Here is a 22,263-nt window from a genome sequence, read left to right as displayed (position 1 = left end):
AGAATAAACCTCAATTAAATAATGTGCATCCATCTGGAAAATGAGTAACTTTTTTGGGGTGCTTAATGTCCTATGACTTCAGAGGCATTGCGTTAAATGTTTCATCAAAAATTGAGGATCAATATGAGAAAAGTGGTCTGTTCTTGGGGAGAAAACATGTGAGGGAAAACATGGTTTCTCTGACGCAGAATATATGATGGAATCCCTTGGGGGAAACAAGCATGAACTTGCCCTTTTAATTAGGCCTTTTCTCATGTAAACATATCAATACACTCATGGGGAAATAAACATATTTCATGTTGTGATGCATAGGGAATAAGATGAGATAATGAGACTATTAAATCTTTCTATCTTAGAAACTCAGTCTCATTCATTTGGAGCTAAATAATGAACTAATAAGCATATAGCAAATCTCCCTAAATGTTACTGTATAGGAATACTGAATTGTCTATTCTGAAATATGTGTTTAGTACAGCAGATAAAGTGGCATTTTTCCAGAAATCTCTGCTTAACATCACGTGTGTTTTTAGACCCTATTGCTTAGCTCCTGTGTGGCAAATTCCCAGTACAGTAAAAGAAAGGAAAGATTGGAACAGGGGACCAGCTGTGTGTGTTAGGGTCTCTAGACGCTACCTAGACGCTACCTTAATAGCTGAATTACTGAGTTTAATAGTCTGAGTTTACATCAACAACAATAACTCCACACCTCCACTGGGAGAGAACTCTCTGGAGAACTGGCCCAGTTCAGATACATATGAATGAGTTTGAATATAGTCCAATGTAGACATGCTGTGTCCATTATCACAGTTGTGGTCCAAGACTACATCCAAAAACATTGAGTCCTTGAGACTGTGTACCATCTCAAATACCCTTCTTCACTATTATTAGAGTGTGTAGACCTATTTGAGTATGTAGAGCTACGAGTTTTCAAAGCATGGAACTTATTTGGTGTGCTCACGCCTTTGGCGAGCACAACCATTGTTCTCTCACATATATCTTATTTTTATTATTTTTGCCCCCCTAAGGATCTCTCAATATTTGGAATACATAGACAACTTTTGTTTCAAAAGTTTTGTCTTGTTATCGATTGAGTTGCTTGTATTTTTATTTACGATCCGCTGCACGGTGTAGGCTGAAATTACATTTTTGTGGCAAAAAGTGCCTTGTGTCAACAAAGGGAACTCAGTGCTAGCCTACGTCACAACGTCAGCACACGTTAGCAATGACGCATGGATACAACGTGCGCTGTTGCACAGCGAGTATTGTATCGTGCCATGGTGTACTAGCAGCACACAAGGGCGTAACCAAATACCAATCTGTCCCCCCCAATATACAGCAGAAAATATGTAAAAGATATGTTCTCCTTTTATAAACCCTGTAAATGGATCAGTCTCTTGTTATGTCCTATTTCTTTTCAATTGATTTCCTTTTGTTAAGAAAAACATAAGTGTGTGAATCCCCCCTTCGAATTGTACACTTGTGTGATTTCGTTTGAATCGTTTTGCGTCATTCTGGCTTGTCATGGTTACACTTTTTCATCAGTCAGTTGAGCGCAAAGAAAGTAATGTTACTTAACTTGTTGGAGAAGACAATTACAGAGAGTAATGGAGGATTTGAGGTTACCTAATAAGCAGAGAAAACTGGACCAGCAGCCAAGCATACACGTTTTTTCCAGTCAGTAACTTGATACCGAGCTAAATGTTTAAGCAAATGAAATGAGTAGCCACATAAAAACATGAGGCTGTTTTTGTGATAAAATGGGACTCTAGGGAGTCAGGTGGTTGAGCGGTAGGGAATTGGGTTAGTAATCTGAAGGTCGCCAGTTCGATTCCCGGCCGTGCCAAATGACGTTGTGTCCTTGGGCAAGGCACTTCACCCTACTTGCCTCGGGGACAATGTCCCTGTACTTACTGTAAGTCGCTCTGGATAAAAGTGTCTGCTAAATGACTAAATGTAAATGTAAAATGACATGGTCACATTGCAGGCAGTCACTGTCTTGAGGAAAATTACACTATTCCTTTAGATGTGAATTCAAATGATCAATGTAGTCCTTGAAACTATGTCCTAAGGTGAGAATTTTCATATATAAACGTAGGTATGTTTGAATTGTAGGCAATTCACTTAACAAAAAAATAATTATGGGGAAGGGTATTCGTTTGGACCCCCCCAATGTCTAAACCATGGTTACGCCCTTGGCAGCATATGTACATTTAAGCAAATCAAGACTTGCATGTACAGTAAGTAATGTCACATTAAATAATGTATTTAAAGCATTTCTTATTCTTAAATAATGTATTTAATTTATTCAAGCTTGTGTGGTGCATCGCTGTCTTCAATGCCACAGCCTAAACTTTAAGTGACAAAATAAACGTTCTCATTTTCGGCGCTTTAGCTTTTCCCCCTAAATAAATGTCAAATTATTTACGTTTTCGGGGGGATATTTTCAGTTAGCGGATGTTACTGTTTGAATTGCAATTCCACCTGAAATACTGCCAGTGACAACGTTGTTACAATAGCTTGTTTCAAAGGGGTTTTAGCTTGTTTCAAAGGGGGTTCTTAATGAATTATGCAATATGAGTAGGCTTGAAAATATCACTAGAAGGGAAAAACTTATGGGGACGGACCCATCCGCAACCAATGCAAGGAAGCACACCCTACAATTTCCCAAGAAATTGTACCCTCTCTAGTTGGAGTTGAGATTTGAAAACATGCTCTTGTTGTCTAGTGGGAGTCCTACATTTTGGGTGGGGGGTGGAGTAAAAACTCCAATGTTTTTTCCTTTTCCCAATGGGGCAAAAGAAGCTATAAATTGAAATTACACGGGCAATTAGCCACACATGTTCATTGCCCTGTTCTTAATTCTTTATCGATAATCTCAGGTGAGGATATTCACATGCTAGGATATTTATTATCTATTATTAAAGAGAGATAAGATAACACATAAAAGTAAACTAGTTGGCATTAGTTGCTTCTTTGCTTTATTGACGTCCTTGTTGTGTAACATATTTGATTTTCTGCTTCTTGTCTGCAACAGCACAGGCTTGGAGTCATGGATCTGTGTGTGACCATCAAAGGAGTGTCCTTCCTCTTGCAAACCGGTATGGGGATCCTGGGGAACGCGGTGGTTCTTCTCGCCTACGCCAACATCCTCTACTTAGACCGCCGTCTCCAGCCGGTGGACATCATCCTCTGCCACCTGGCCTTCGTCAACCTCATGCTGCTCCTCACCCGCTGCGTGCCCCAGACCATGACTGTCTTTGGCCTGAAGGATTTGCTCGACGACCCTGGCTGCAAGGTGGTCATCTATGCCTATCGCATCGCCCGTGCCCTCTCCGTCTGCATCACCTGCATGCTGAGCGTGTTCCAGGCGGTGACCCTCTCCCCTGACGCGGGCCCCCGCTGGTCCAGGCTGAAGGCCCGGCTGCCCTCCCTTCTCCTGCCCACCTTCGTAGGTCTCTGGTGCCTCAACATGGTCGTATGCACCGCGGCACCGATGTTCACCATCGCGCCACGCAACGGCACCGTCCCGGCCTTCACCCTCAACCTCGGCTTCTGCCACGTGGACTTCCGAGACAGCCTGTCGTACGTGATTAACGGGGCCATCCTCACGGTGCGCGACTTTGCCTTCGTGGGGCTGATGTTGTGGTCCAGCAGCTACATCCTCCTGGTGCTCCACCGGCACAGCCGCAAGGTGCGGAACATCCGAAGGGCCCAGGGGGGAGGGATGGAGTCCAGGGCGGCAAAGACGGTTATCACCCTAGTGGTCCTGTACGTTGTGTTCTTCGGCTTAGACAATCTGATCTGGATCTACATGCTGACCGTGGCCAAGGTGTCTCCGGTTGTGGCGGACATGAGGGTGTTCTTCTCCTCCAGCTATGCCTTCCTCAGTCCTTACTTTATTATCTCCTCCAACAAAAAGGTGAAAAGTAGGATCACATGCGCTGCATCTGACCAAGTGCAACAGTCAGTGGACACTCAAGAATCTAATGACAAGGTTTAAAGTGTCTAACAGGTCGTTTTCATTTGGGTAATAATCTGTTTATGTCTTCTAGTTGTATGAGTACATTTACATTTACATTTATTCATTTAGCAGACGCTTTTATCCAGAGCGACTTCCAAGAGAGAGCTTAGAGAGTAGAAGTAGTTTGTGATATTCTGAATGGAATTTAGGCCTACTGAGTAAAAATTCATTGGTGTGTGGAAATAAATAACAATAAAAAGTACATTTTGATGTTTTATACAGGTACTTGATTCGTGTACATGGTGGCCATTTGTTTTTCTATTTTGCAACCCGTGTTGACAAACGCAATATAGAGTAATATCGTTTAGCCAATTTATGATGTTTGTTTGTTGTTTCCTTTTTTTTATATAGGCTACGGTAATAACCATATCACACAAATGGTATAACGAGACATTAATCGTTGGTTTGATTATTCCATATAATTTATGATGGTGCAAAATCTGAAAAATAGGGTCGTAATATCGTTTTGTCCATTTTGTGACCAAAATGATTGGTTTTCATTGTTTTGTTTTATTTCAGAATAATGGAATAACCATATAACACAAATAGTATAACGAGCCATATACTCGTTTGTTTGATCGTCCATTATTATGCACGCTGGAACAGGTGAAAAAGAGAGAGGGGGAGAGAAGTGTAATGATTGGAGGTGTTACTACTTCCGAACACCTGAGGGCAGCAAGGACTAGCTTTTTTACCTTATTACCTTATTATCTGGACTACACCACAGGTTCTTTAATAGAAGACACACAGCACACTGGATGTAGGCCTACATGTTGACCGAGTTTGCTAGTTGCTACTTAGTTAATAGATAATGATCTTTGATTAACCCAAATTTCTTTAATATATATTAGAAACTCTCTCTCGCCCCACCTAAATGATCGCTTTTTCAATTCTGTTGTATGTTTTAATGAAGGGCACAATCATAGTGAGCAAGTTGAGGTCAGATGTGGATTACCTTGCAGTGTACACTGTGCAGACACACAACTAATAGCTTAACTTTCAAGCCCTCTGCTTTAGCAAAGCACAGAGGAGGATTAGACCCTGGGTCTGCCCACCCAATATGCAACTAGGTTTCAAGCTTGTCAAACCACTTTTTTGACTAAACTATTGTTTAGTACAGGCCATTTTGATTAATACACACTAGCGTGTGTGTCTTCTAGTAAAGAACCTGCTGTGTCGTCAAGAAAAATATAAGTAGGATTATTGGCTTCAGGTAAAGTCATTGCTGTCCTCTGGTGTTCGGAAGTAATAACACCTCGAATCATTGCACATCTCTCCCCGCCTCTCTCTCTCTTTTTCACCTGTGCCAGCATGCAATAAAGGGACAAATCAAACGAGTAAATGGCTCGTTATACCATTTATGTTAGATGGTTATTTCATTATTCCAAAATAAACGAAACAACCAAAAGCAAGCCATTATACTTAAATGTGGGTTTGACTTTCTAATGTGATGAAACGATATTACGGCTCTATTTTGCGTTTGTCAACACAGGTTGGTAAAAGGAAAAACGAATGACCAACACTTGTACTACGAATCAAGATTTGGCGTTAACGAGGTAACTTCAGGTTCAACCACAGGGTTTTCTGTATCACGACGGTGGATCACTTGTTACCAAGGTAGATCGCCATGGTAACACATGCTGAACGCCTAACTTGGTTGGGAGCAGGTTAAGTTGGAGATAAGAGATCAACCGGTGTAAAAGCCACGCCCAATAACTAATTTTTGAGGATAATGGCGTCACTGTTCATAGAAGATCCTGTGGAGCTTGGTGCCCGGGTAGTGAGAGGTGCGCTCTGAAAAGCCAGAACATTTAGAGACCGACAAAACCCTTTGGCATTCCCTGATGAGTATCTTTATGAAAAAATGAATATCATGAGTTTTAGGTCACGTGACTTTTTTGTTGCGGCCGCCATCTTGAGGACGACGCCCATGCATGCTAATCAATTTGATCTATAAGGCCAGCATGCGATCTCTGACAGACTGTCTTCCATCATCTACCAAATCTAGGTGTCCCTATCTGCCTTTGATCTTGTGCAGCTGCGTTGATCTGAAGATAACTACGCCCCTCTCGTTTGCATGTGAGACTGCAAATAAATACAGCACAGGAATAAATGTGGCGCTCGGAAATATGTGGCGTTGGGAAATAAGTCTAAAAAAATTAATAAATGTGGCATTAGGAGATAAAAGTCCCATTAAATAAATAAATGTTGTTTTTTCAAAAACGTCATTTTGAAATGAATAAAAAAATATATTTATTGGAGTATTTGGAGTTGGACCAGTTAATATTCACTTTGACTTGATGGGGGTGACCTGTGAAGAATGAAAGGCACTATGCAATGGAATGGTGAAGGGCTATAACCCAGGGTTGATTGCAACCGGTGTTGGAAAACACATGTAGTAGGGCAGAATGGAGGAACTGGGCACAAGGTACTGGTTTGGTCCCTGGAGTATATATATATTGGAGTGCTCACGACTCAGAGTAACCACTGATGATGGTGCGCGAGAAATGTATTTATTTATTGATGTAGGTAATTGGATTCAGCTATATGATTATATGATGCTATATTTATATATTTACTGCAATCTTTTTCAATTTCAAGGTTCATTTCATAGCTACATTTATTTATGTAATCATTTATTTATTTACCGATCAATTTATTTATTTATTTAACTGTGACTAACTTAGTATGCATAAATTATGCATACTGACACAAGTGAAAAAGAGAGAAAGGGGGAGAGACGTGTAATGATTGGGGGTGTTATTACTTCCGAACACCAGAGGGAAGCAACGACTAGCTTTTCTTTTTTTTCTGTGATCTGTAGGCCTTCAATCTTGACGACATAACAGCAAGACACACACCAAACTGGAGGCACATGTTGACCGAGTTTGCTAGTTGCTACTTAATCAAACTTAATTAAACTCAATAAATCTTTGATGAACCCAAGTTTCTTTAATATATATTAGAAAAATTACAAGACGGGGCTCCAGTGTGTTTTCGAACAAGGCCAAAAGTCCCAGACGCCATCAGTTGAAAAACCCAGTACAAGAAACACTCCCCAACTCTCCCTCCCCCCAACTAAATTACCGCTTTCAGCTCTGTTGTATGTTTTAATGAAGTGCATTGAGACAATCATAGTGAGCAAGTTGAGGTCATGCGGACTACCTTTGCAGTTTACATAGACACACTGACAGAGGCACTGTTGTGGATCCTTTTTTTCAAAGTTCTGATAATATTCTATGTCCAAATTCAACTTCTTCAAAGTCCTAAAACAGTACGGAGCAGCAATGAGAGGGTTCCCAGGAAAATCTGATTTCCTTTGTCTGTGTTACACTTTTTATATCCAACAAATTACACCCCTTAACTTTTAAAACAGATCTATTAGCCTACTACGACTGTAAATATCCTATGACTTCTTCTCCAATTGGGCCTTGCTGCAATGCCATCTAATATTTTCTGCTGTTTCTGCAACATTTTTGGGGACTAACCAGGGACCAAACCAGTACCTTGTGCCCAGTTCCTCTATTCTGCCCTACTACTTGTGTTTTCCAACACCAGTTGCAATCAACCCTGGGTTATAGCCCTTCACCATTGCATGGTGCCCTTCATTCTTCACAGGTCACGCCCATCAAGTCAAAGTGAATATTAACTGGTACAACTCCATGTCCAAGCCCATGGTATCTGTGGAGGAATACAGTCATCACACTTGTCAAATCCTCCCAACACAAGTCCACAACTCAAACTGATTCAAGACATTGACAAATGCTGTAAGAAGATGTCAATGTCGGAAGTAGAGCGACATAAATGTATGAATCTGCAATCTAAATTGGATGAGCTATATCTGAATAGAGCGCATGGAGCTTTTGTAAGGTCAAGGTTAACTTCAAATTTTTATAAATTATTTCGGGAGGATAGAAAGGATTTATTGTTTTATGCTCTCAAGGAATGTATTGAATATAAGACTCTGATGCCTACAATGAAACAAGGATTAATAACATTAGTTCCTAAACCTGGTAAGGATAAAAGATGCATGATAATCTAAGACCTGTAACCTTACTTAATGTTGATTATAAGATATGTACCCATGTCATTACCAATAAGTTGAAATAGGGTATGTTACAAATTATTAGTGAATCACAATCGGGCTTCCTTCAAGGGCGATCTATCCATAACAACATAAGATTAGTTTTAGACTTGTTAGACTAAAGGGACAAAAGAAGATGAGGGTTTTATTCAGTTTTTAGACTTTTGTAAAGCATTTGACAGGGTGGAACATCCTTTTATTTAGAAAACATTGGAACATTTTGGTTTTGGTGAACATTTTTTCAGAAGGTGATAGGAATGTTGTATGATTATATAAATAGTTCAGTACTATTAACACTGGGTGCTTGCAAAATATTTGAGGTGAGGAGGGGAATTAGGCAGTGGTGCCCAGCCTCACCTCTTCTAACTATTGGCAATTTGGATAAAGATAAATTACAATATTCAACGATTGAATGTACTGGGAAGTTCATTTGTTATAAGTCAGCTGGCAATATGAAAGTGTCTGGTTTAACCTACCTTCCAAAATCGTTATGGATTTCGGAGGTATAGAATTTTTGCTCAAATGTGACTTGATATCCTTAACGTCAAGTTGTCAGATTTTCACCAACAAGTCCTCCGTTATTGGAAACTAATCTACAAACATAACTTCTCTCCTCATAACACACACATTTGGAATAACAGGTGTGTACTAATCAAAAAGAAATCCTTTTATTTCAAAGAATAGAAGGAACAAGGGATATGGTCTGTTCAACATTTTATGGATACTTTCGGTAACATGTTGGATTATAATGAGCTTAAACTCAAATATAATGTACTGTGTAAAGATAAAAAAAATATTATACAGTGATTAAAGCAATTCCACCAGCTCTTATTTGTATTATAAGGGGGTCCATAACATATTCAGAGCAAATACCTAGGTTAAGCTTGTGGACAATTGAGGGGTGTTCTTTTTTGGACAGGAAATACAACAACCAATTCATAAAATCTTCGCTCATCATTAAAAATAAGATTTATGTTACAAGATCACACTAGCAGTGAGAAGAAAATTATTAGGAGTAAATATCTACTTTCCCTATATCCCCTAAGACAAAAGAAGTACACTTTAAGACAATAAATTACATTTATCCAGTTTAATTTCAATTCCAATTTAATGAATGTCTACGCCTTAGATTTAAGGTAGGCTCAAATGAAAGTAATTTCTGCAAGATAGAGATAGAAACTACTGAACATTTGTTCCTGTAATAGATCTGACTTATTCTGGAAGGATTTTCAAAATTGGATATTAGATAATAATTTAATTATGCCACTGTAACATAGTTATCTGGGGTTATCTGGGTTCCAATTAAATTCCACACACGGCAGAACTACGCCATATGCTGTTCAAATGTGTACCTGCTCAGTAGCTGTAGCGCAGCATTTAATTCCTCATAGCAACAGAGGATTTTCAAAATGGTAACATGTGGTGAATACTTGTGGACAATATAATGTAAATAACATGAAAAGTATTTAAAAGTTGATCCAGTTTTTTAGTCAAAAATGTAAATTGCTCGAATTCAATTGAACAGTGGTTACATTTTGTTACCGAGTGATTCAAACGTTTAACCACTCGAAAAAATATATATTCTGTATGCTAAATAGCATCTGAAAGTGCCTTCTTTCCAGTCGGAGCATGCCTGCCGTTGTCCATCAGAATCAGAATCAGAAAGGGATTTATTCGCCATGAAAGTTTGCACAGACAAGGAATTTACTTTGGCAGGAAGGTGCATACAATAAACATATAGGAATCTTACATTTAAATATGTGGTCTAACTATACTAAGGGTACATAAACTAGCAATACTAAGTGGAATAGAATAAAAATTAAATATACAATAAAATAATAAAATAACAATAGAAACACATTATTATATGTAGTCAGTGGTGCCATTTTTGTTTTAAGATATTTACGAAAAAAAGATGAATTGTAACAGATCAGAAGACGTAAGATATAGCAACAGAGGATTTTCAGAAAGTCGCAGCATGCCTGCTGTTGTCCGTTGTCCATTCACACATTCTATTGTGAATGCAGAAGTAAAACTAGATGTTACAACTGACCGACTCCGAGTGATTTAGAAGATATCTCACATAGGTCACACCACCACTAAATTACAGTTATGTCAGATTCGGGTTAATAATGGAGGACAAAAATTGTGAATTTCTATTTAATAATTTAATAATACTGGACAAATATTTCATGCACAAATGTGAATGGTTGAAAGCCCCTCCCATATTTTGAAGATTCTTAAATGAGGTGTCACTTTATTTAGATTTGCTAAAGTTTCTTAGTCTACAAATTCCCTACATTTACACAAACACATGTCAGATTTGAAACTTAACTGGACCCCTGAGAGAAGTTAGCATTGGTGAAATGTTTTATTGTTTGTATATTACGTTGTTTTGTTTATGCATTTATGTTTATTTACTTACTTCAATACCTTTTGTAATGATTTGTGTTTTTGCTGCATTTTTATCAGAGTAGCTTTTGCAGTAGCATTGGCAAAACCAAGTCGCGTAATGTGACGAGATTGACTTAAAAAGTATTCAAAAAACTCACCAGGGACAACAACAACATTGTCAACCCTGCACCATGGGTTATTATTTAAATGTAATCTTTAAATTCAGTGTATGAACAGGACTGGGTGTGCAACCACACATGATTAGTTTATTTTCCATCTTGAAACTGAAACCTAGATTCTAGGTAAGAAATGTTTACAATGACCAGGGGTTGCTACGTTACAAGAAACAAGGAACCAATCCAATTGCCCAATACTCTTCATCACCATATCTAACTAGAGAGCTAGAAACCATTGTTCCACTGTGTTCCAAAAATGTAACAAATCAAGAAAACAATCAAATATAAAATAGCTATAGTACAAATACGGCAACATAGTGCAATATGGCAAGGTGTATTGTGCAGGTAAAGTGATAAGTGGTCAAATCATCTAAAATGATACTTAAACTTTTGCAAGTCTCCCAGTGCTGATCCCCCTCACCTGTGAATGTAATTTCAGTAGTTTGTGTCTTTTTCTTAAAATCTGCCATAGAATAAATGTTCTAGAAAAATAGGGGTTATGCAGAAAACACTTCCGTATTCCGTAAAGCAGACATCATCACTTCCTGATCTGTACGCTTTATACTGACATGGGGCAGTTTTACACAAGATGCCTCCAGTTTTCAATTTTATATCTCGGTGAATCCTGCACCAAAAAGGTTGAGGATGGCACCCTTTAGAAGAAAAAGCGATTCCCCATTGATCTGTAGACTCAGAATTTTGATTTGGGTCATGATAGTCTTATTTGAGTGAGAAGGGCTCGCCCGGTAGACTGCGTAGTCTTAAGGCCCTTGCACACTGAGTCCGAAATTCGTATCCGAAATGTTCGCAGGAAAAAAAAAGAACGACCTCACGTTATGGCAATCGCGCTTGCACACTGCCTCCGAAACTTTAGTCCTTCAAAAAAAAAGTCGGATCGGGTTCGATTTTCTGCGTTTTTCGCATCCGTAGCCAGCATTTTGATAATTTCTTTGACAATTCAGAGCCACCGTACAAGCGAACGACAAAATGCAGAATGGCGTCTGACAAGTTGATACACTTTGCCTCGCAGCACAGAGCACTGTATGACAAGAAAAGTGTGGATTATAAAGACAAAGGGTGTACGAAGGTTTATATAGTATTGTGTTCAAGTTAGCTAAACAATAGCTTGTTGCTAATGTCATTCATTCATTCGTTGTCAAAAGTGACAACATCGTCCCAACCAGGGTGTATTCATTCAGTTGCTAGTATACTTGGACTTTTAATAGAATACATGCAATGCCCTGGTCACCTAAATGACTGCAATAAACTACACAACAATATATCTGTTATAATATATGACATTAAATAATCAAACTGATCCACTGACATTCTGAGGTAAAAAAAATTTCTCTGGATAATTTCTGAGTTCCTTGATAAGGGAGATGAAACTCTCCTTCCTCTATGTGCAACTTCAGGATTGGATGAATTGGACGAATTTTCGGCTGACGAATACGAAAAAAACGCATACGGAAATTTCGGACTCAGTGTGCAAGGGCCTTTACTGTAGGCGGCAGCTTTGTCTCGTTCGCGTCATGTCACAAAGTAAATCATTTTACATGTCGGTCAATTTTACACCAAAAAGGTCGAGGAGGGCAGCTTTCAAGGATATGGGAATTCTGCATTTAGCCGGGCAGTATGATTTTGGTGTGATTTGTGTAAAACCTGCAATCTCAGTGTGTTATGCAGTAAAAATCACTGTTCGGATTTTCCCGCATCTGGTACTTAAACGGTTTGTATAAATACATGGTCTTTACAGTTAATTTATTTAAAACGCCCAAAATGCTCATAATAATAATAATGTTATTGTTGATTGTGTGAACTAGCTGGCTTTGCCGTTGGGTTAGGACAGCAGCGGAAATGATTACATCTGTTTTCCGGTTCGAACGCTGGGCGGTCCGCGTAACCCCTATTGCCGGAATGAAGGAATATTCTAGCTTTTTCTTAAATATCTTTGCAATTCATGACAGACAAAAAAGGTTATGATTGGTTCCGATTTGTGCTACGTGACAACAACATTTGCATATCACTACCATTAATGATTTTGGTTGAAAAATTTAGTTAAAAAGTCACCAAGAGTGGATTTTATATTGCCAATGTTTGTTTTTTGTTCTGATGACTGAAAAGATACATGAAAAGTGTAAAAAATATATTTTTTAAACCAGTAACCATGACCGATACTTGCATCCACATACTTTAGGCCTTTGCTATGATTCGTGTTGACATATTGGGGCGGCCATCTCAAAGTAGAACCTGTTTCAGTTGACGTGAGTAATGGTACCAGCCTTGCATGTTGAGTAAGCGCGGGAGTTATTGAGGCACCCAATGTCTGACATTACAGGTTGCTTAAAGACTCATTCAGGGAGCCAAAACCCAAAATGTATGTCTTTCGATTATTATTTTTTTGACTGATGACGCATTTCCACCTAACCTAGCTTTTCAGGAAGTGGCTACGTTGTGTCGAAATGCTGGGTGTCGAAATGCTGATAAAAGTTACAAGGTAAAAAACTACTTTTTTCTTAATAGAACGTTCAGATTTTAATGCATTCCTATGGGATTTTCATCAACATGGACAGAGAGAGAGAGACAGAGAAAATAAACCTAAACTAGAAAGGGTAAAATTTCTTGGGAAATTGTAGGGTGTGCTTGCTTGCGTCGGTTGCAGATGGGTCCGTCCCCTTAAGTTTTTCCCTTCTAGTGATATTTTCAAGCATTTAGCCTACTCATATTGCATAATTCATTAAGAACCCCCTTTGAAACAAGCTATTGTCACAACGTTGTCACCGGCAGTATTTCAGATGGAATCGCGATTCAGACAGTACCATCTGCTAACTGAAAATATCCCCCGATTAACTTGAATAAGCTTGACATTTATTTAGTGGGAAATGGCTAAAGCGCCGGAAATGAGGATGTTTCTTTTGATATAAAGTTTAGGCTGTGGCAACTCAATTGCTAACAAGACAAAACTTTTGACAACAACGTTGTCTATATAGTCCAAATATTGACGGATCTGAAGCCGAAGGCGTGAGCACGCCCAATGAAATAATGTGCTTTATTGGGGTGCCTTATCTCCTATGACTTCAGAGGCATTGCGTTAAATGTTTCACCAAAAATGAAGGATGAATATGAGAAAAGTGGTCTGTTCTTGGGGAGAAAACATGTGAGGGAAAACATGGTTTCTCTGACACAGAATATATGATAGAATCCCTTGGGGGGAACAAGCATGAACTTGCCCTTTTAATTAGGCCTTTTCTCATGTAAACATATCAATACACTCATGGGGAAATAAACATATTTTTCATGTTGTGATGCATAGGGAATAAGATTAGGTAATGAGACTATTAAATCTTTCTATCATGGAAACTCAATCTCAGTCATTTGGAGCTAAATAATGAACTGATAAGCATATCGCAAATCTCCCCAAATGTTACTGTATATGAATACTGAAGTGTCTATTCTGAAATATGTGTTTGGTACAGGAGATAAAGTGTTTTTTTCCAAGAAATCTCTAATCAACATCGCGTGTGTTTTTACACCCAATTGCTTAGCTCCTGTGTGGCAAATTCCCAGAACAGTAAAAGAAAGGAAAGATTAGAACAGGGGACCAGCTGTGTGTGTTACGGTCTCTAGACACTACCTTAATAGCTCCATCAGTCTGAGTTTACATCAACAACAATAACTCCACACCTTCACAGGGAGAGAACATTCTGGTGAACTGGCCCAGTTCAAATACATATGAATGAGTTAGAAAATAGACATATGCGGTGTCCACTATATCACAGTTGTGGTCCACTGCTTCTGAACCATGTCTATAAGCACGACTATGTGCAATATTTATTTATGCAATTACGTGCAATAATATTACGTTCAATATATTTTCTTCAAACAATAACTTGGCTGTACGTCACTCATTATTTATTCATAGCGGCAGCCACCACACATAAGTCACACTTAACTCTCACTTACTTTATATATTATTATATTATTTTATTATTTTATACACTTACATCCTTATCTTCATAATTTATATGACTGTATCTTGTATCTCGTCTATTTTATATTTTCTATATTTAATTGTACTCTGAGTGCTGTTCTGTACCCTGCTGCTGTTGCAAACTGCAAGTTCCCCACTGCGGGACAAATAAAGGATTATCTTATTTTAAGACTACATCCAAAAACATTGAGTCCTTGAGACTTTGTACAATCTCAAATTCCCTTCTTCACTATTGTTTCAGTATGTAGACTTGAGAGCTTCAAGTTTTTAAAGTATCTTCTTGGAGTTGAGTTTTGAAAACATGCTCTTGTTGTCTAGTGGGAGTCCAATTTTTTTTTTTTGGGGGTGGGTGGAGTAAAAACTGCACTGTTCTTTCCTTATCCCAATGGGGCACCAGAAGCTATAAATTGAAATTACACTGGTAATTAGCCACACAGAATGTTCATTGCCCTGTTCATAATTCTTTATCAATAATCTCAGGTGAGGATATTCACATGCTAGGATATTTATTATCTATAATTAAAGAGAGATAAGATAACACATAAAAGTACAATAGTTGGCATTAGTTGCTTCTTTGCTTTATTGACGTCCTTGTTGTGTAACATCTTTGATTTTCTGCCTCTTGTCTGCAACAGCACAGGCTTGGAGTCATGGATCTGTGTGTGACCATCAAAGGAGTGTCCTTCATCTTGCAAACCGGTTTGGGGATCCTGGGGAACGTGGTGGTTATTCTCGCCTACGCCCACATCCTCTTCTCAGACCGCCGTCTCCAGCCGGTGGACATCATCCTCTGCCACCTGGCCTTCGTCAACCTCTTGCTGCTCCTCACCCGCTGCGTGCCTCTGACCATGACTGTCTTCGGCCTGAAGGATTTGCTCAACGACCCTGGCTGCAAGGTGGTCATCTATGCCTATCGCGTATCCCGCTCCCTCTCCGTCTGCATCACCTGCATGCTGAGCGTGTTCCAGGCGGTGACCCTCTCCCCTGCTGCGGGCCCCCGCTGGTCCAGCCTGAAGGCCCGGCTGCCCTCCCTTCTCCTGCCCACCTTTGTAGGTCTCTGGTGCCTCAACATGGCTGTATGCATCGCGGCTCCGATGTTCACCACCGCGCCACGCAACGGCACCGTCCCGGCCTTCACCCTCAACCTTGGCTACTGCCACGTGGACTTCCGGGACAGCCTGTCGTACGTGATTAACGGCGCCAGCCTCACGGTGCGCGACTTTGCCTTTGTGGGGCTGATGTTGTGGTCCAGCAGCTATATCCTCCTGGTGCTCCACCGGCACAGCCGCAAGGTGCGAAACATCCGGAAGGCCCAGGGAGGAGGAATGGAGTCCAGGGCGGCGAAGACGGTTATCACCCTAGTGGTCCTGTACACTGTGTTCTTCGGCATAGACAATGTGATCTGGATCTACATGCTGACCGTGGCCAAGGTGTATCCGGATGTGGCGGACATGAAGATATTCTTCTCCTCCAGCTATGCCTTCCTTAGTCCTTACTTCATTATCTCCTCCAACAAGAAGGTGAAAAGTAGGATCATGTGCGCTGCATCGGACCAAGAGCAACAGTCAGTGGACACTCAAGAATCTAATGACAAGGTTTAAAGTGTCTAACAGGTCGTTGTCATTTGGGTATTAAGCTGTTCATGTCTTCTTGTCAGGGGCGGTGCCAGATCATTTTTAATGCAGGTACTGAGGGTGTGCTAGATCATTAACAAGGGGAGCTGCGCAATCATTTATATATATATATATTATACAGTGATGTGCGGTGATGACAGTAAGAGGCTAGGCACTGAGTTATGAAAGACAGATTACCTAATTTATTGTTAGGCTTATATGTCAAAACAGTAAACGCTGGAAACAGTAAAAGCAGTAGCCTACAGCCGCTGACTGTTAGCACAGCCACATAGCCAATATTTTCTTCCATACCAGTCTGTTTGAAACGATCGGACAATTTGTTGTCCCTTCTGCTGCATCAGTCCATCCAAGTCTGGCGTAGACCTCCTTCTTGCTATTAACTCATTTTTTTAATTAAAATCGAGCTTGGAGAAATTCCACAACTCTGTGATATCGGCAGACACTGCTGCTGTCATTTTGACTTGAATTTCGCGGGGATTACGCTTACAATGCTGGTGTAATGACGTTAGCTGCGCAAATGCCCAGTAATATCTCGATTTTGATTTGTCAATGTTTGATACCTAACATAGATGATTACTGGCATACCATATTTATGTGTAAACGCACAGCAGTTGTGCTTTTCGCTTGTCGTCCGCAATGAATGGACAGTAAAAGCACTGCTTATTCTACCATTTTTTGTATTTGATTATGCGTAACTGCTACATTTGTCATCGTAACGTCTAAACAATTTAAATAACACACATATTGCATATATAAATCACAAGAATAAACAGTAAAAATACAAATACAATATGACTATGAATAAAATGATTTAATAACAAAAAAATCGTTTGAATTTTGACAGGGCAGTGCCTACCTTGCCTACCCAGACTGCACGTCACTAATATTATAAATCTATCAGGGCCAGAGTGGGACCCATTGAGTGCAATGGCCAAAACCAGCCCATCCCCACCAACATTTGGGGCTTAACCCGGACCTAGGACCTAGTCAAGGTTTTTATGTGAGCTAAAATTAGAACTTCACATTAATGCGAGCGCATAGGGCGCGAGCGAGATTTTTTGAATACATTTCAGTTCAAAATAGTTTTTTGAGCTTTATTTAATATTAACATTACGTTGGAATTATATTTTCCGGAAATTACAACCCAAAGTTTTACCTGAAAGATTCAGGGCTTTTGAGAAAACATTTTTCCCACCCTTGCAGGAACCTGCAGACAGATCTTTCTTTTTTTACTTGGCTTTTTCAGTTCCTCCTGGCATCTTTTTACCATCCATTATATTATTTTAGCATCAGCTTAATTACGAACTCTGTCCACAACAATAAATGATGGTTTAGGGTTGTCTCAATGAAAACAACCTGTACACGCACTTGTGTTTGGCAAAAAGAGAGCATGAACTGACTGAAAACTAACAGACAACTGCACTTTTTAATGCACGGTCTGATCATGCGCTTATATAGATTAGAACTTAGTGTAGCCTATTAGCTTACTTATCAGTCACACAGTAACTTAACAAACTTTATACATATCGTTTTATTCGGTGTGTAAAAAACAAACAAAGAGAAAGCAGGCGATCTGCTGGCCCAATTTATAAGCAGGCAGAGCGGCCCACTTGAATTTTCCCGATTCTCCCAATGACCACTCCAGGCCTGAATACTAAATGAGCAATATTTTATGGGGTGCTAACGGGGTGCTTTGGTCTTTCTTGGGGATGCTGAAGCACCTATCCCCTTCCTAGCGCCGCCCATGCTTCTTGTTATATGCATTGAATGAGTAGAAGTCGTTTTGTGACATTCTGAATGGAAATTAGGCCTACCGAGTAAAAATACATTGGTGTGTGAAAATAAATGACAGTAAAAAGTACGTTTTTATGTTTTATATATATAGGAAGTTGGTCCGTGTTCTTGGTGGCAATTCTTTTTTCTATTTTGCAACCCGAGTTGACAAACGCAAAATAGATATCGTTTCGTCAATTTAGGAATTCAAACCCATATTTAAGTATAACGGCTTGTTTTTTGTTGTTTCGTTGTTTTGTTTTTTAGGCTAGTATGATAGCCATATTACACAAATGGTTTAACGACACGTTAATCGTTGGTTTGATTATTAGGCTACATAATTTATGCTGGTGCAAAATCTGAAAAATAGGGTCGTAATATCGTTTTGTCCATTTCATGACCAAAATGCTTGGTTTCCATTGTTTTGTTTATTTTGGAATAATGGAATAACCATATAACACAAATTGTATAACGAGCCATTTACTTGTTTGTTTGATCGGCCATTATTATGCACGCTTGAACGGTCCGTGTACCTTGTGGCCATTGGTTTTTTCTATTTTGCAACCCGTGTTGACAAACGCAAAATAGGGCCGTAATATCGTTTTGTCATTTTTGTAACTCAAACACACATTTAAGTATTACGGCTTGTTTTTGGTTGTTTCGGTTTTTTTTAAATAATGAAATAACCATATAACACAAATGGTATTACGAGCCATTAATCGTTGTTTTGATTATTCCATATCCTTTATGCTAATATCTGCAAAAAAAATTAAATAGCCTCGTAATATCGTTTTGTCCATTTTGGATGTCAGAACCAGATTATGGGGAAAGTCTTGGTTTCCGTTGTTTTGTTTCATTTTGGAATTACGGAATATCCATATAACACAAACGGTATAATGAGCCATTTACGCGTTTGTTTGATCGGCCGTATTGTGCATACTGGCACAAGTGAAAAAGAGAGAGAGGGAGCGATGCTAAACGATTGGGGGTGTTATTACTTCCGAACACCAGAGGGCAGTAACGACCTGTGATCTGTAGGCCTACACTCTTGACGACATAGCAGCAGGTTCTTTAATAGAAGACACACACCAAACTGGAGGCACACGTTTAACCGAGTTTGCTAGTTGCTACTTAGTTAATAAATCTTTGATGAACCCAAGTTTCTGTATTATATATTAGAAACATTACAAGACGGGGCTCCAGTGTGTGTTCAAACAAGGCCAAAAGGGCCCGATGGTATTAGTTGAAAAAGACAATCACACCTGTGCAAGAAACCCTCCCCAACCCTCCCTCCCCCCACCTAAATTACCTTTCAGCTCTGTTGTACGTTTTAATGAAGTGCATTGAGGCAATCAGTGAGCAAATCTTCCCTTTTTATTAATAAAAAACATATATTTTTCCATCAATGTACAACACGTTTTAGCCAACATTAATACAATCATACGCTGTTACACACCATTTTAAAATGTCCTTAGAAAGAAAATTACTGTTCTGCTTGTGACGATTCATATATTAGCCTATACTTCTGTGCTTAAAGTTAGTATACTAGCTTGAGACCACCGTAGCCACGGGAATGGGAATGAATGCAATTAGAGGGGCGGCTGTGTCTACATACAATTTTTCTTGTTGTTTGTTCATAATTTAAATATTAAGTTAGTTCCAACCAAGTAGGCGTACTTTAATTGTACAGGAGGCATTCCATCAGTGCTGATATTTGACAGCCTCAGACAGCATGTCTGCCACTGGGCCTTATGAAAAGGCTCTTGTCTCGATTTGCAATGTAGCTAGACGAGGTTCTTGGCCATGGAGGGGGGGGGGGCAGTTACATTGGGGCCAGTGGTGCTGTTAGAGGGGCCAGTTACATTAAACATTATTGTTGTCATATCGTTTTCTTCATTGCAGTGCAAGCATAAACAGGCAAAAGCAGTAGCACCCACAGAAATGTTTTATAGGAGTGGCCAGATGGGGCTACTGAAATCTTGGGGTGGCACTCCAAAATCAAAAGCCATATCTGAATTTCAGGGATTGTTATATGCTGTTGTAGTATATAAGTTAGTTGAAAACAGCAGTGGGCTGGGGAACGGTGATGGGATCTGAGTGTGGAGATATATGCATTTAGTCATTTAGCAGGCGCTCTTATCCAGATGGATTGATATGCCGGATTGTTTTGATATACAGTACACAGTCATCTTTTATGCAGGATACAGAGAGAATAGAGTATAGAGACTTAAACAATTGGAAAGCGTGAGAAGGTAAAGTGAGTGGAGAAAAAGAGAAGCAGAAAAGTGCAACACCCTCCCATTACCATTATCTCTAATTCACTCTCCTCAGTCTCATCTGTGTTGTATGTCAGCAAACTGCTATAGTATGGGCCTACACACAAGTTATTAAAGTCATTGGACTTGTGTGGGGAGGATTTGACAAGTGTGATGACTGTATTCCTCCACAGATACCATGGGCTTGGATATGGAGTTGGACCAGTTACTATTCACTTTGACTTGATGCCTGTGACCTGTGAAGAATGAATGGCACCATACAATGGTGAAGGGCTATAACCCAGGGTTGATAGCAACTGGTGTTGGAAAACACATGTAGTAGGGCAGAATAGAGGAACTGGTTTGGTCCCTGGTTAGTCCCCCAAAATGTTGCAGAAACAGCAGAAAATATGACATAGCATTGCATCAAGGCCCAATTGGAGCAGAAGTTATAGGTTATTTACAATTGTAGTAGGCCAAAAGATTTGTTTTAAACGTTCAGGGGTGTAATTTGATGGATATAAAAGGTGTAGCACAGACAAAGGAAATCTGATTTTCCTGGGAACCCTCTCGTTGCTGCTCCGTGCTGTTTTTGGACTTTGAAGAAGTTGAATTTGGACATTGAATATGATCAGAACTTTGAAAAAAGTATCCAAAACAGTGCCTCTGTCAGCTGTGTGTCTATGTAAAATGCAAAGGTAGCCCACAATACCTCAACTTGCTCACTATGATTGCCTCAATGCACTTCATTAAAACGTACAACAGAGCTGAAACCGGTAATTTAGGTGGGGGGAGGGAGGGAGGGTTGAGGCGTGGAGTGTTTCTTGCAAGGGTGATTATCTTTTTCAACTGATACTGGAGCCCCGTCTTGTAATGTTTCTAATATATAATACAGAAACTTGGGTTCATCAAAGATTTATTAACTAAGTAGCAACTAGCAAACTCAGTTAAACGTGTGCCTCCAGTTTGGTGTGTGTCTTCTATTAAAGAACCTGCTGCTATGTCGTCAAGAGTGTAGGCCTACAGATCACAGGTCGTTACTGCCCTCTGGTGTTCGGAAGTAATAACACCCCCAATCGTTTAGCATCGCTCCCTCTCTCTTTTTCACTTGTGCCAGTATGCACAATACGGCCGATCAAACAAACGAGTAAATGGCTCATTATACCGTTTGTGTTATATGGATATTCCGTAACTCCAAAATGAAACAAAACAACGGAAACCAAGACTTTCCCCATAATCTGGTTCTGACATCCAAAATGGACAAAACGATATTACGAGGCTATTTAAATTTTTTTGCAGATAATAGCATAAAGGATATGGAATAATCAAAACAACGATTAATGGCTAGTTATACCATTTGTGTTATATGGTTATTTCATTATTCCCAAAAAAACGAAACAACCAAAAACAAGCCGTAATACTTAAATGTGTGTTTGAGTTACAAAAATGACAAAACGATATTACGGCCCTATTTTGCGTTTGTCAACACGGGTTGCAAAATAGAAAAACCAATGGCCACAAGGTACACGGACCTTGAACATGTGAAAATGAGACAGAGGGGGAGAGACGTGTAAAGATTGGAGGTGTTATTACTTCCGAACACCAGAGGGCAGCAAAGACTAGCTCTTTGGGGTGTGCTTGCCTTCGGCGAGCACAAACCATTGTTATCTCACATATATATTATTATTATTATTGTTTCTCTTCACACCCCTAAAACTCAGTCAATATTTGGACTACATAGACAACCTAGGTGTCAAAAGTTTCGTCTTGGTAGCGATTGAGTTGCTTGGGATTTATATTGGGATTTACGTTCCGTTGCACGGTTTAAGTAGACATTAAGAATTTGTGGCGAAAGGTGAAGCTAATGGTGGCTAACTTGCTAGCCACAGTCACTGACGCCACTAACGTCACTAACGTCACGAAAGCTCGCGTGAC

At 39.6% G+C, this 22,263-nt stretch overlaps 2 protein-coding genes across 2 annotated transcripts; both read left to right on the top strand.

Annotated features, from left to right (window-relative positions):
- Window positions 1-3,046: 3,046 nt before the first annotated feature.
- Window positions 3,047-4,000, top strand: LOC124471074 (olfactory receptor class A-like protein 1). Its single transcript, XM_047025402.1, has one exon. The coding sequence runs from the start codon at window positions 3,050-3,052 to the stop codon at window positions 3,998-4,000; it is 951 nt and encodes a 316-aa protein (XP_046881358.1). The 5' UTR covers window positions 3,047-3,049.
- Window positions 4,001-13,118: 9,118 nt separating this feature from the next.
- Window positions 13,119-17,115, top strand: LOC124471948 (olfactory receptor class A-like protein 1). The gene is made up of 2 exons (XM_047026618.1): window positions 13,119-13,172; window positions 15,302-17,115. The coding sequence occupies exon 2, from the start codon at window positions 15,317-15,319 to the stop codon at window positions 16,265-16,267; it is 951 nt and encodes a 316-aa protein (XP_046882574.1). The 5' UTR covers window positions 13,119-13,172; window positions 15,302-15,316; the 3' UTR covers window positions 16,268-17,115.
- Window positions 17,116-22,263: the final 5,148 nt, after the last annotated feature.

This window comes from Hypomesus transpacificus, chromosome 9 (genome assembly GCF_021917145.1).
Source record: "Hypomesus transpacificus isolate Combined female chromosome 9, fHypTra1, whole genome shotgun sequence".
In the NCBI taxonomy this organism is placed as follows: Eukaryota; Metazoa; Chordata; class Actinopteri; order Osmeriformes; family Osmeridae; genus Hypomesus; species Hypomesus transpacificus.
The sequence above is the reverse complement of the archived record's forward strand: the minus strand, read 5'-3'. Positions and strand labels throughout refer to the sequence as shown.

What these genes read in the sequence shown, in the direction of transcription:
- LOC124471074 (XM_047025402.1), top strand. Translation starts at nt 3,050, where the DNA reads ATGGATCTGTGTGTGACCATCAAAGGAGTGTCCTTCCTCTTGCAAACC.
- LOC124471948 (XM_047026618.1), top strand. Translation starts at nt 15,317, where the DNA reads ATGGATCTGTGTGTGACCATCAAAGGAGTGTCCTTCATCTTGCAAACC.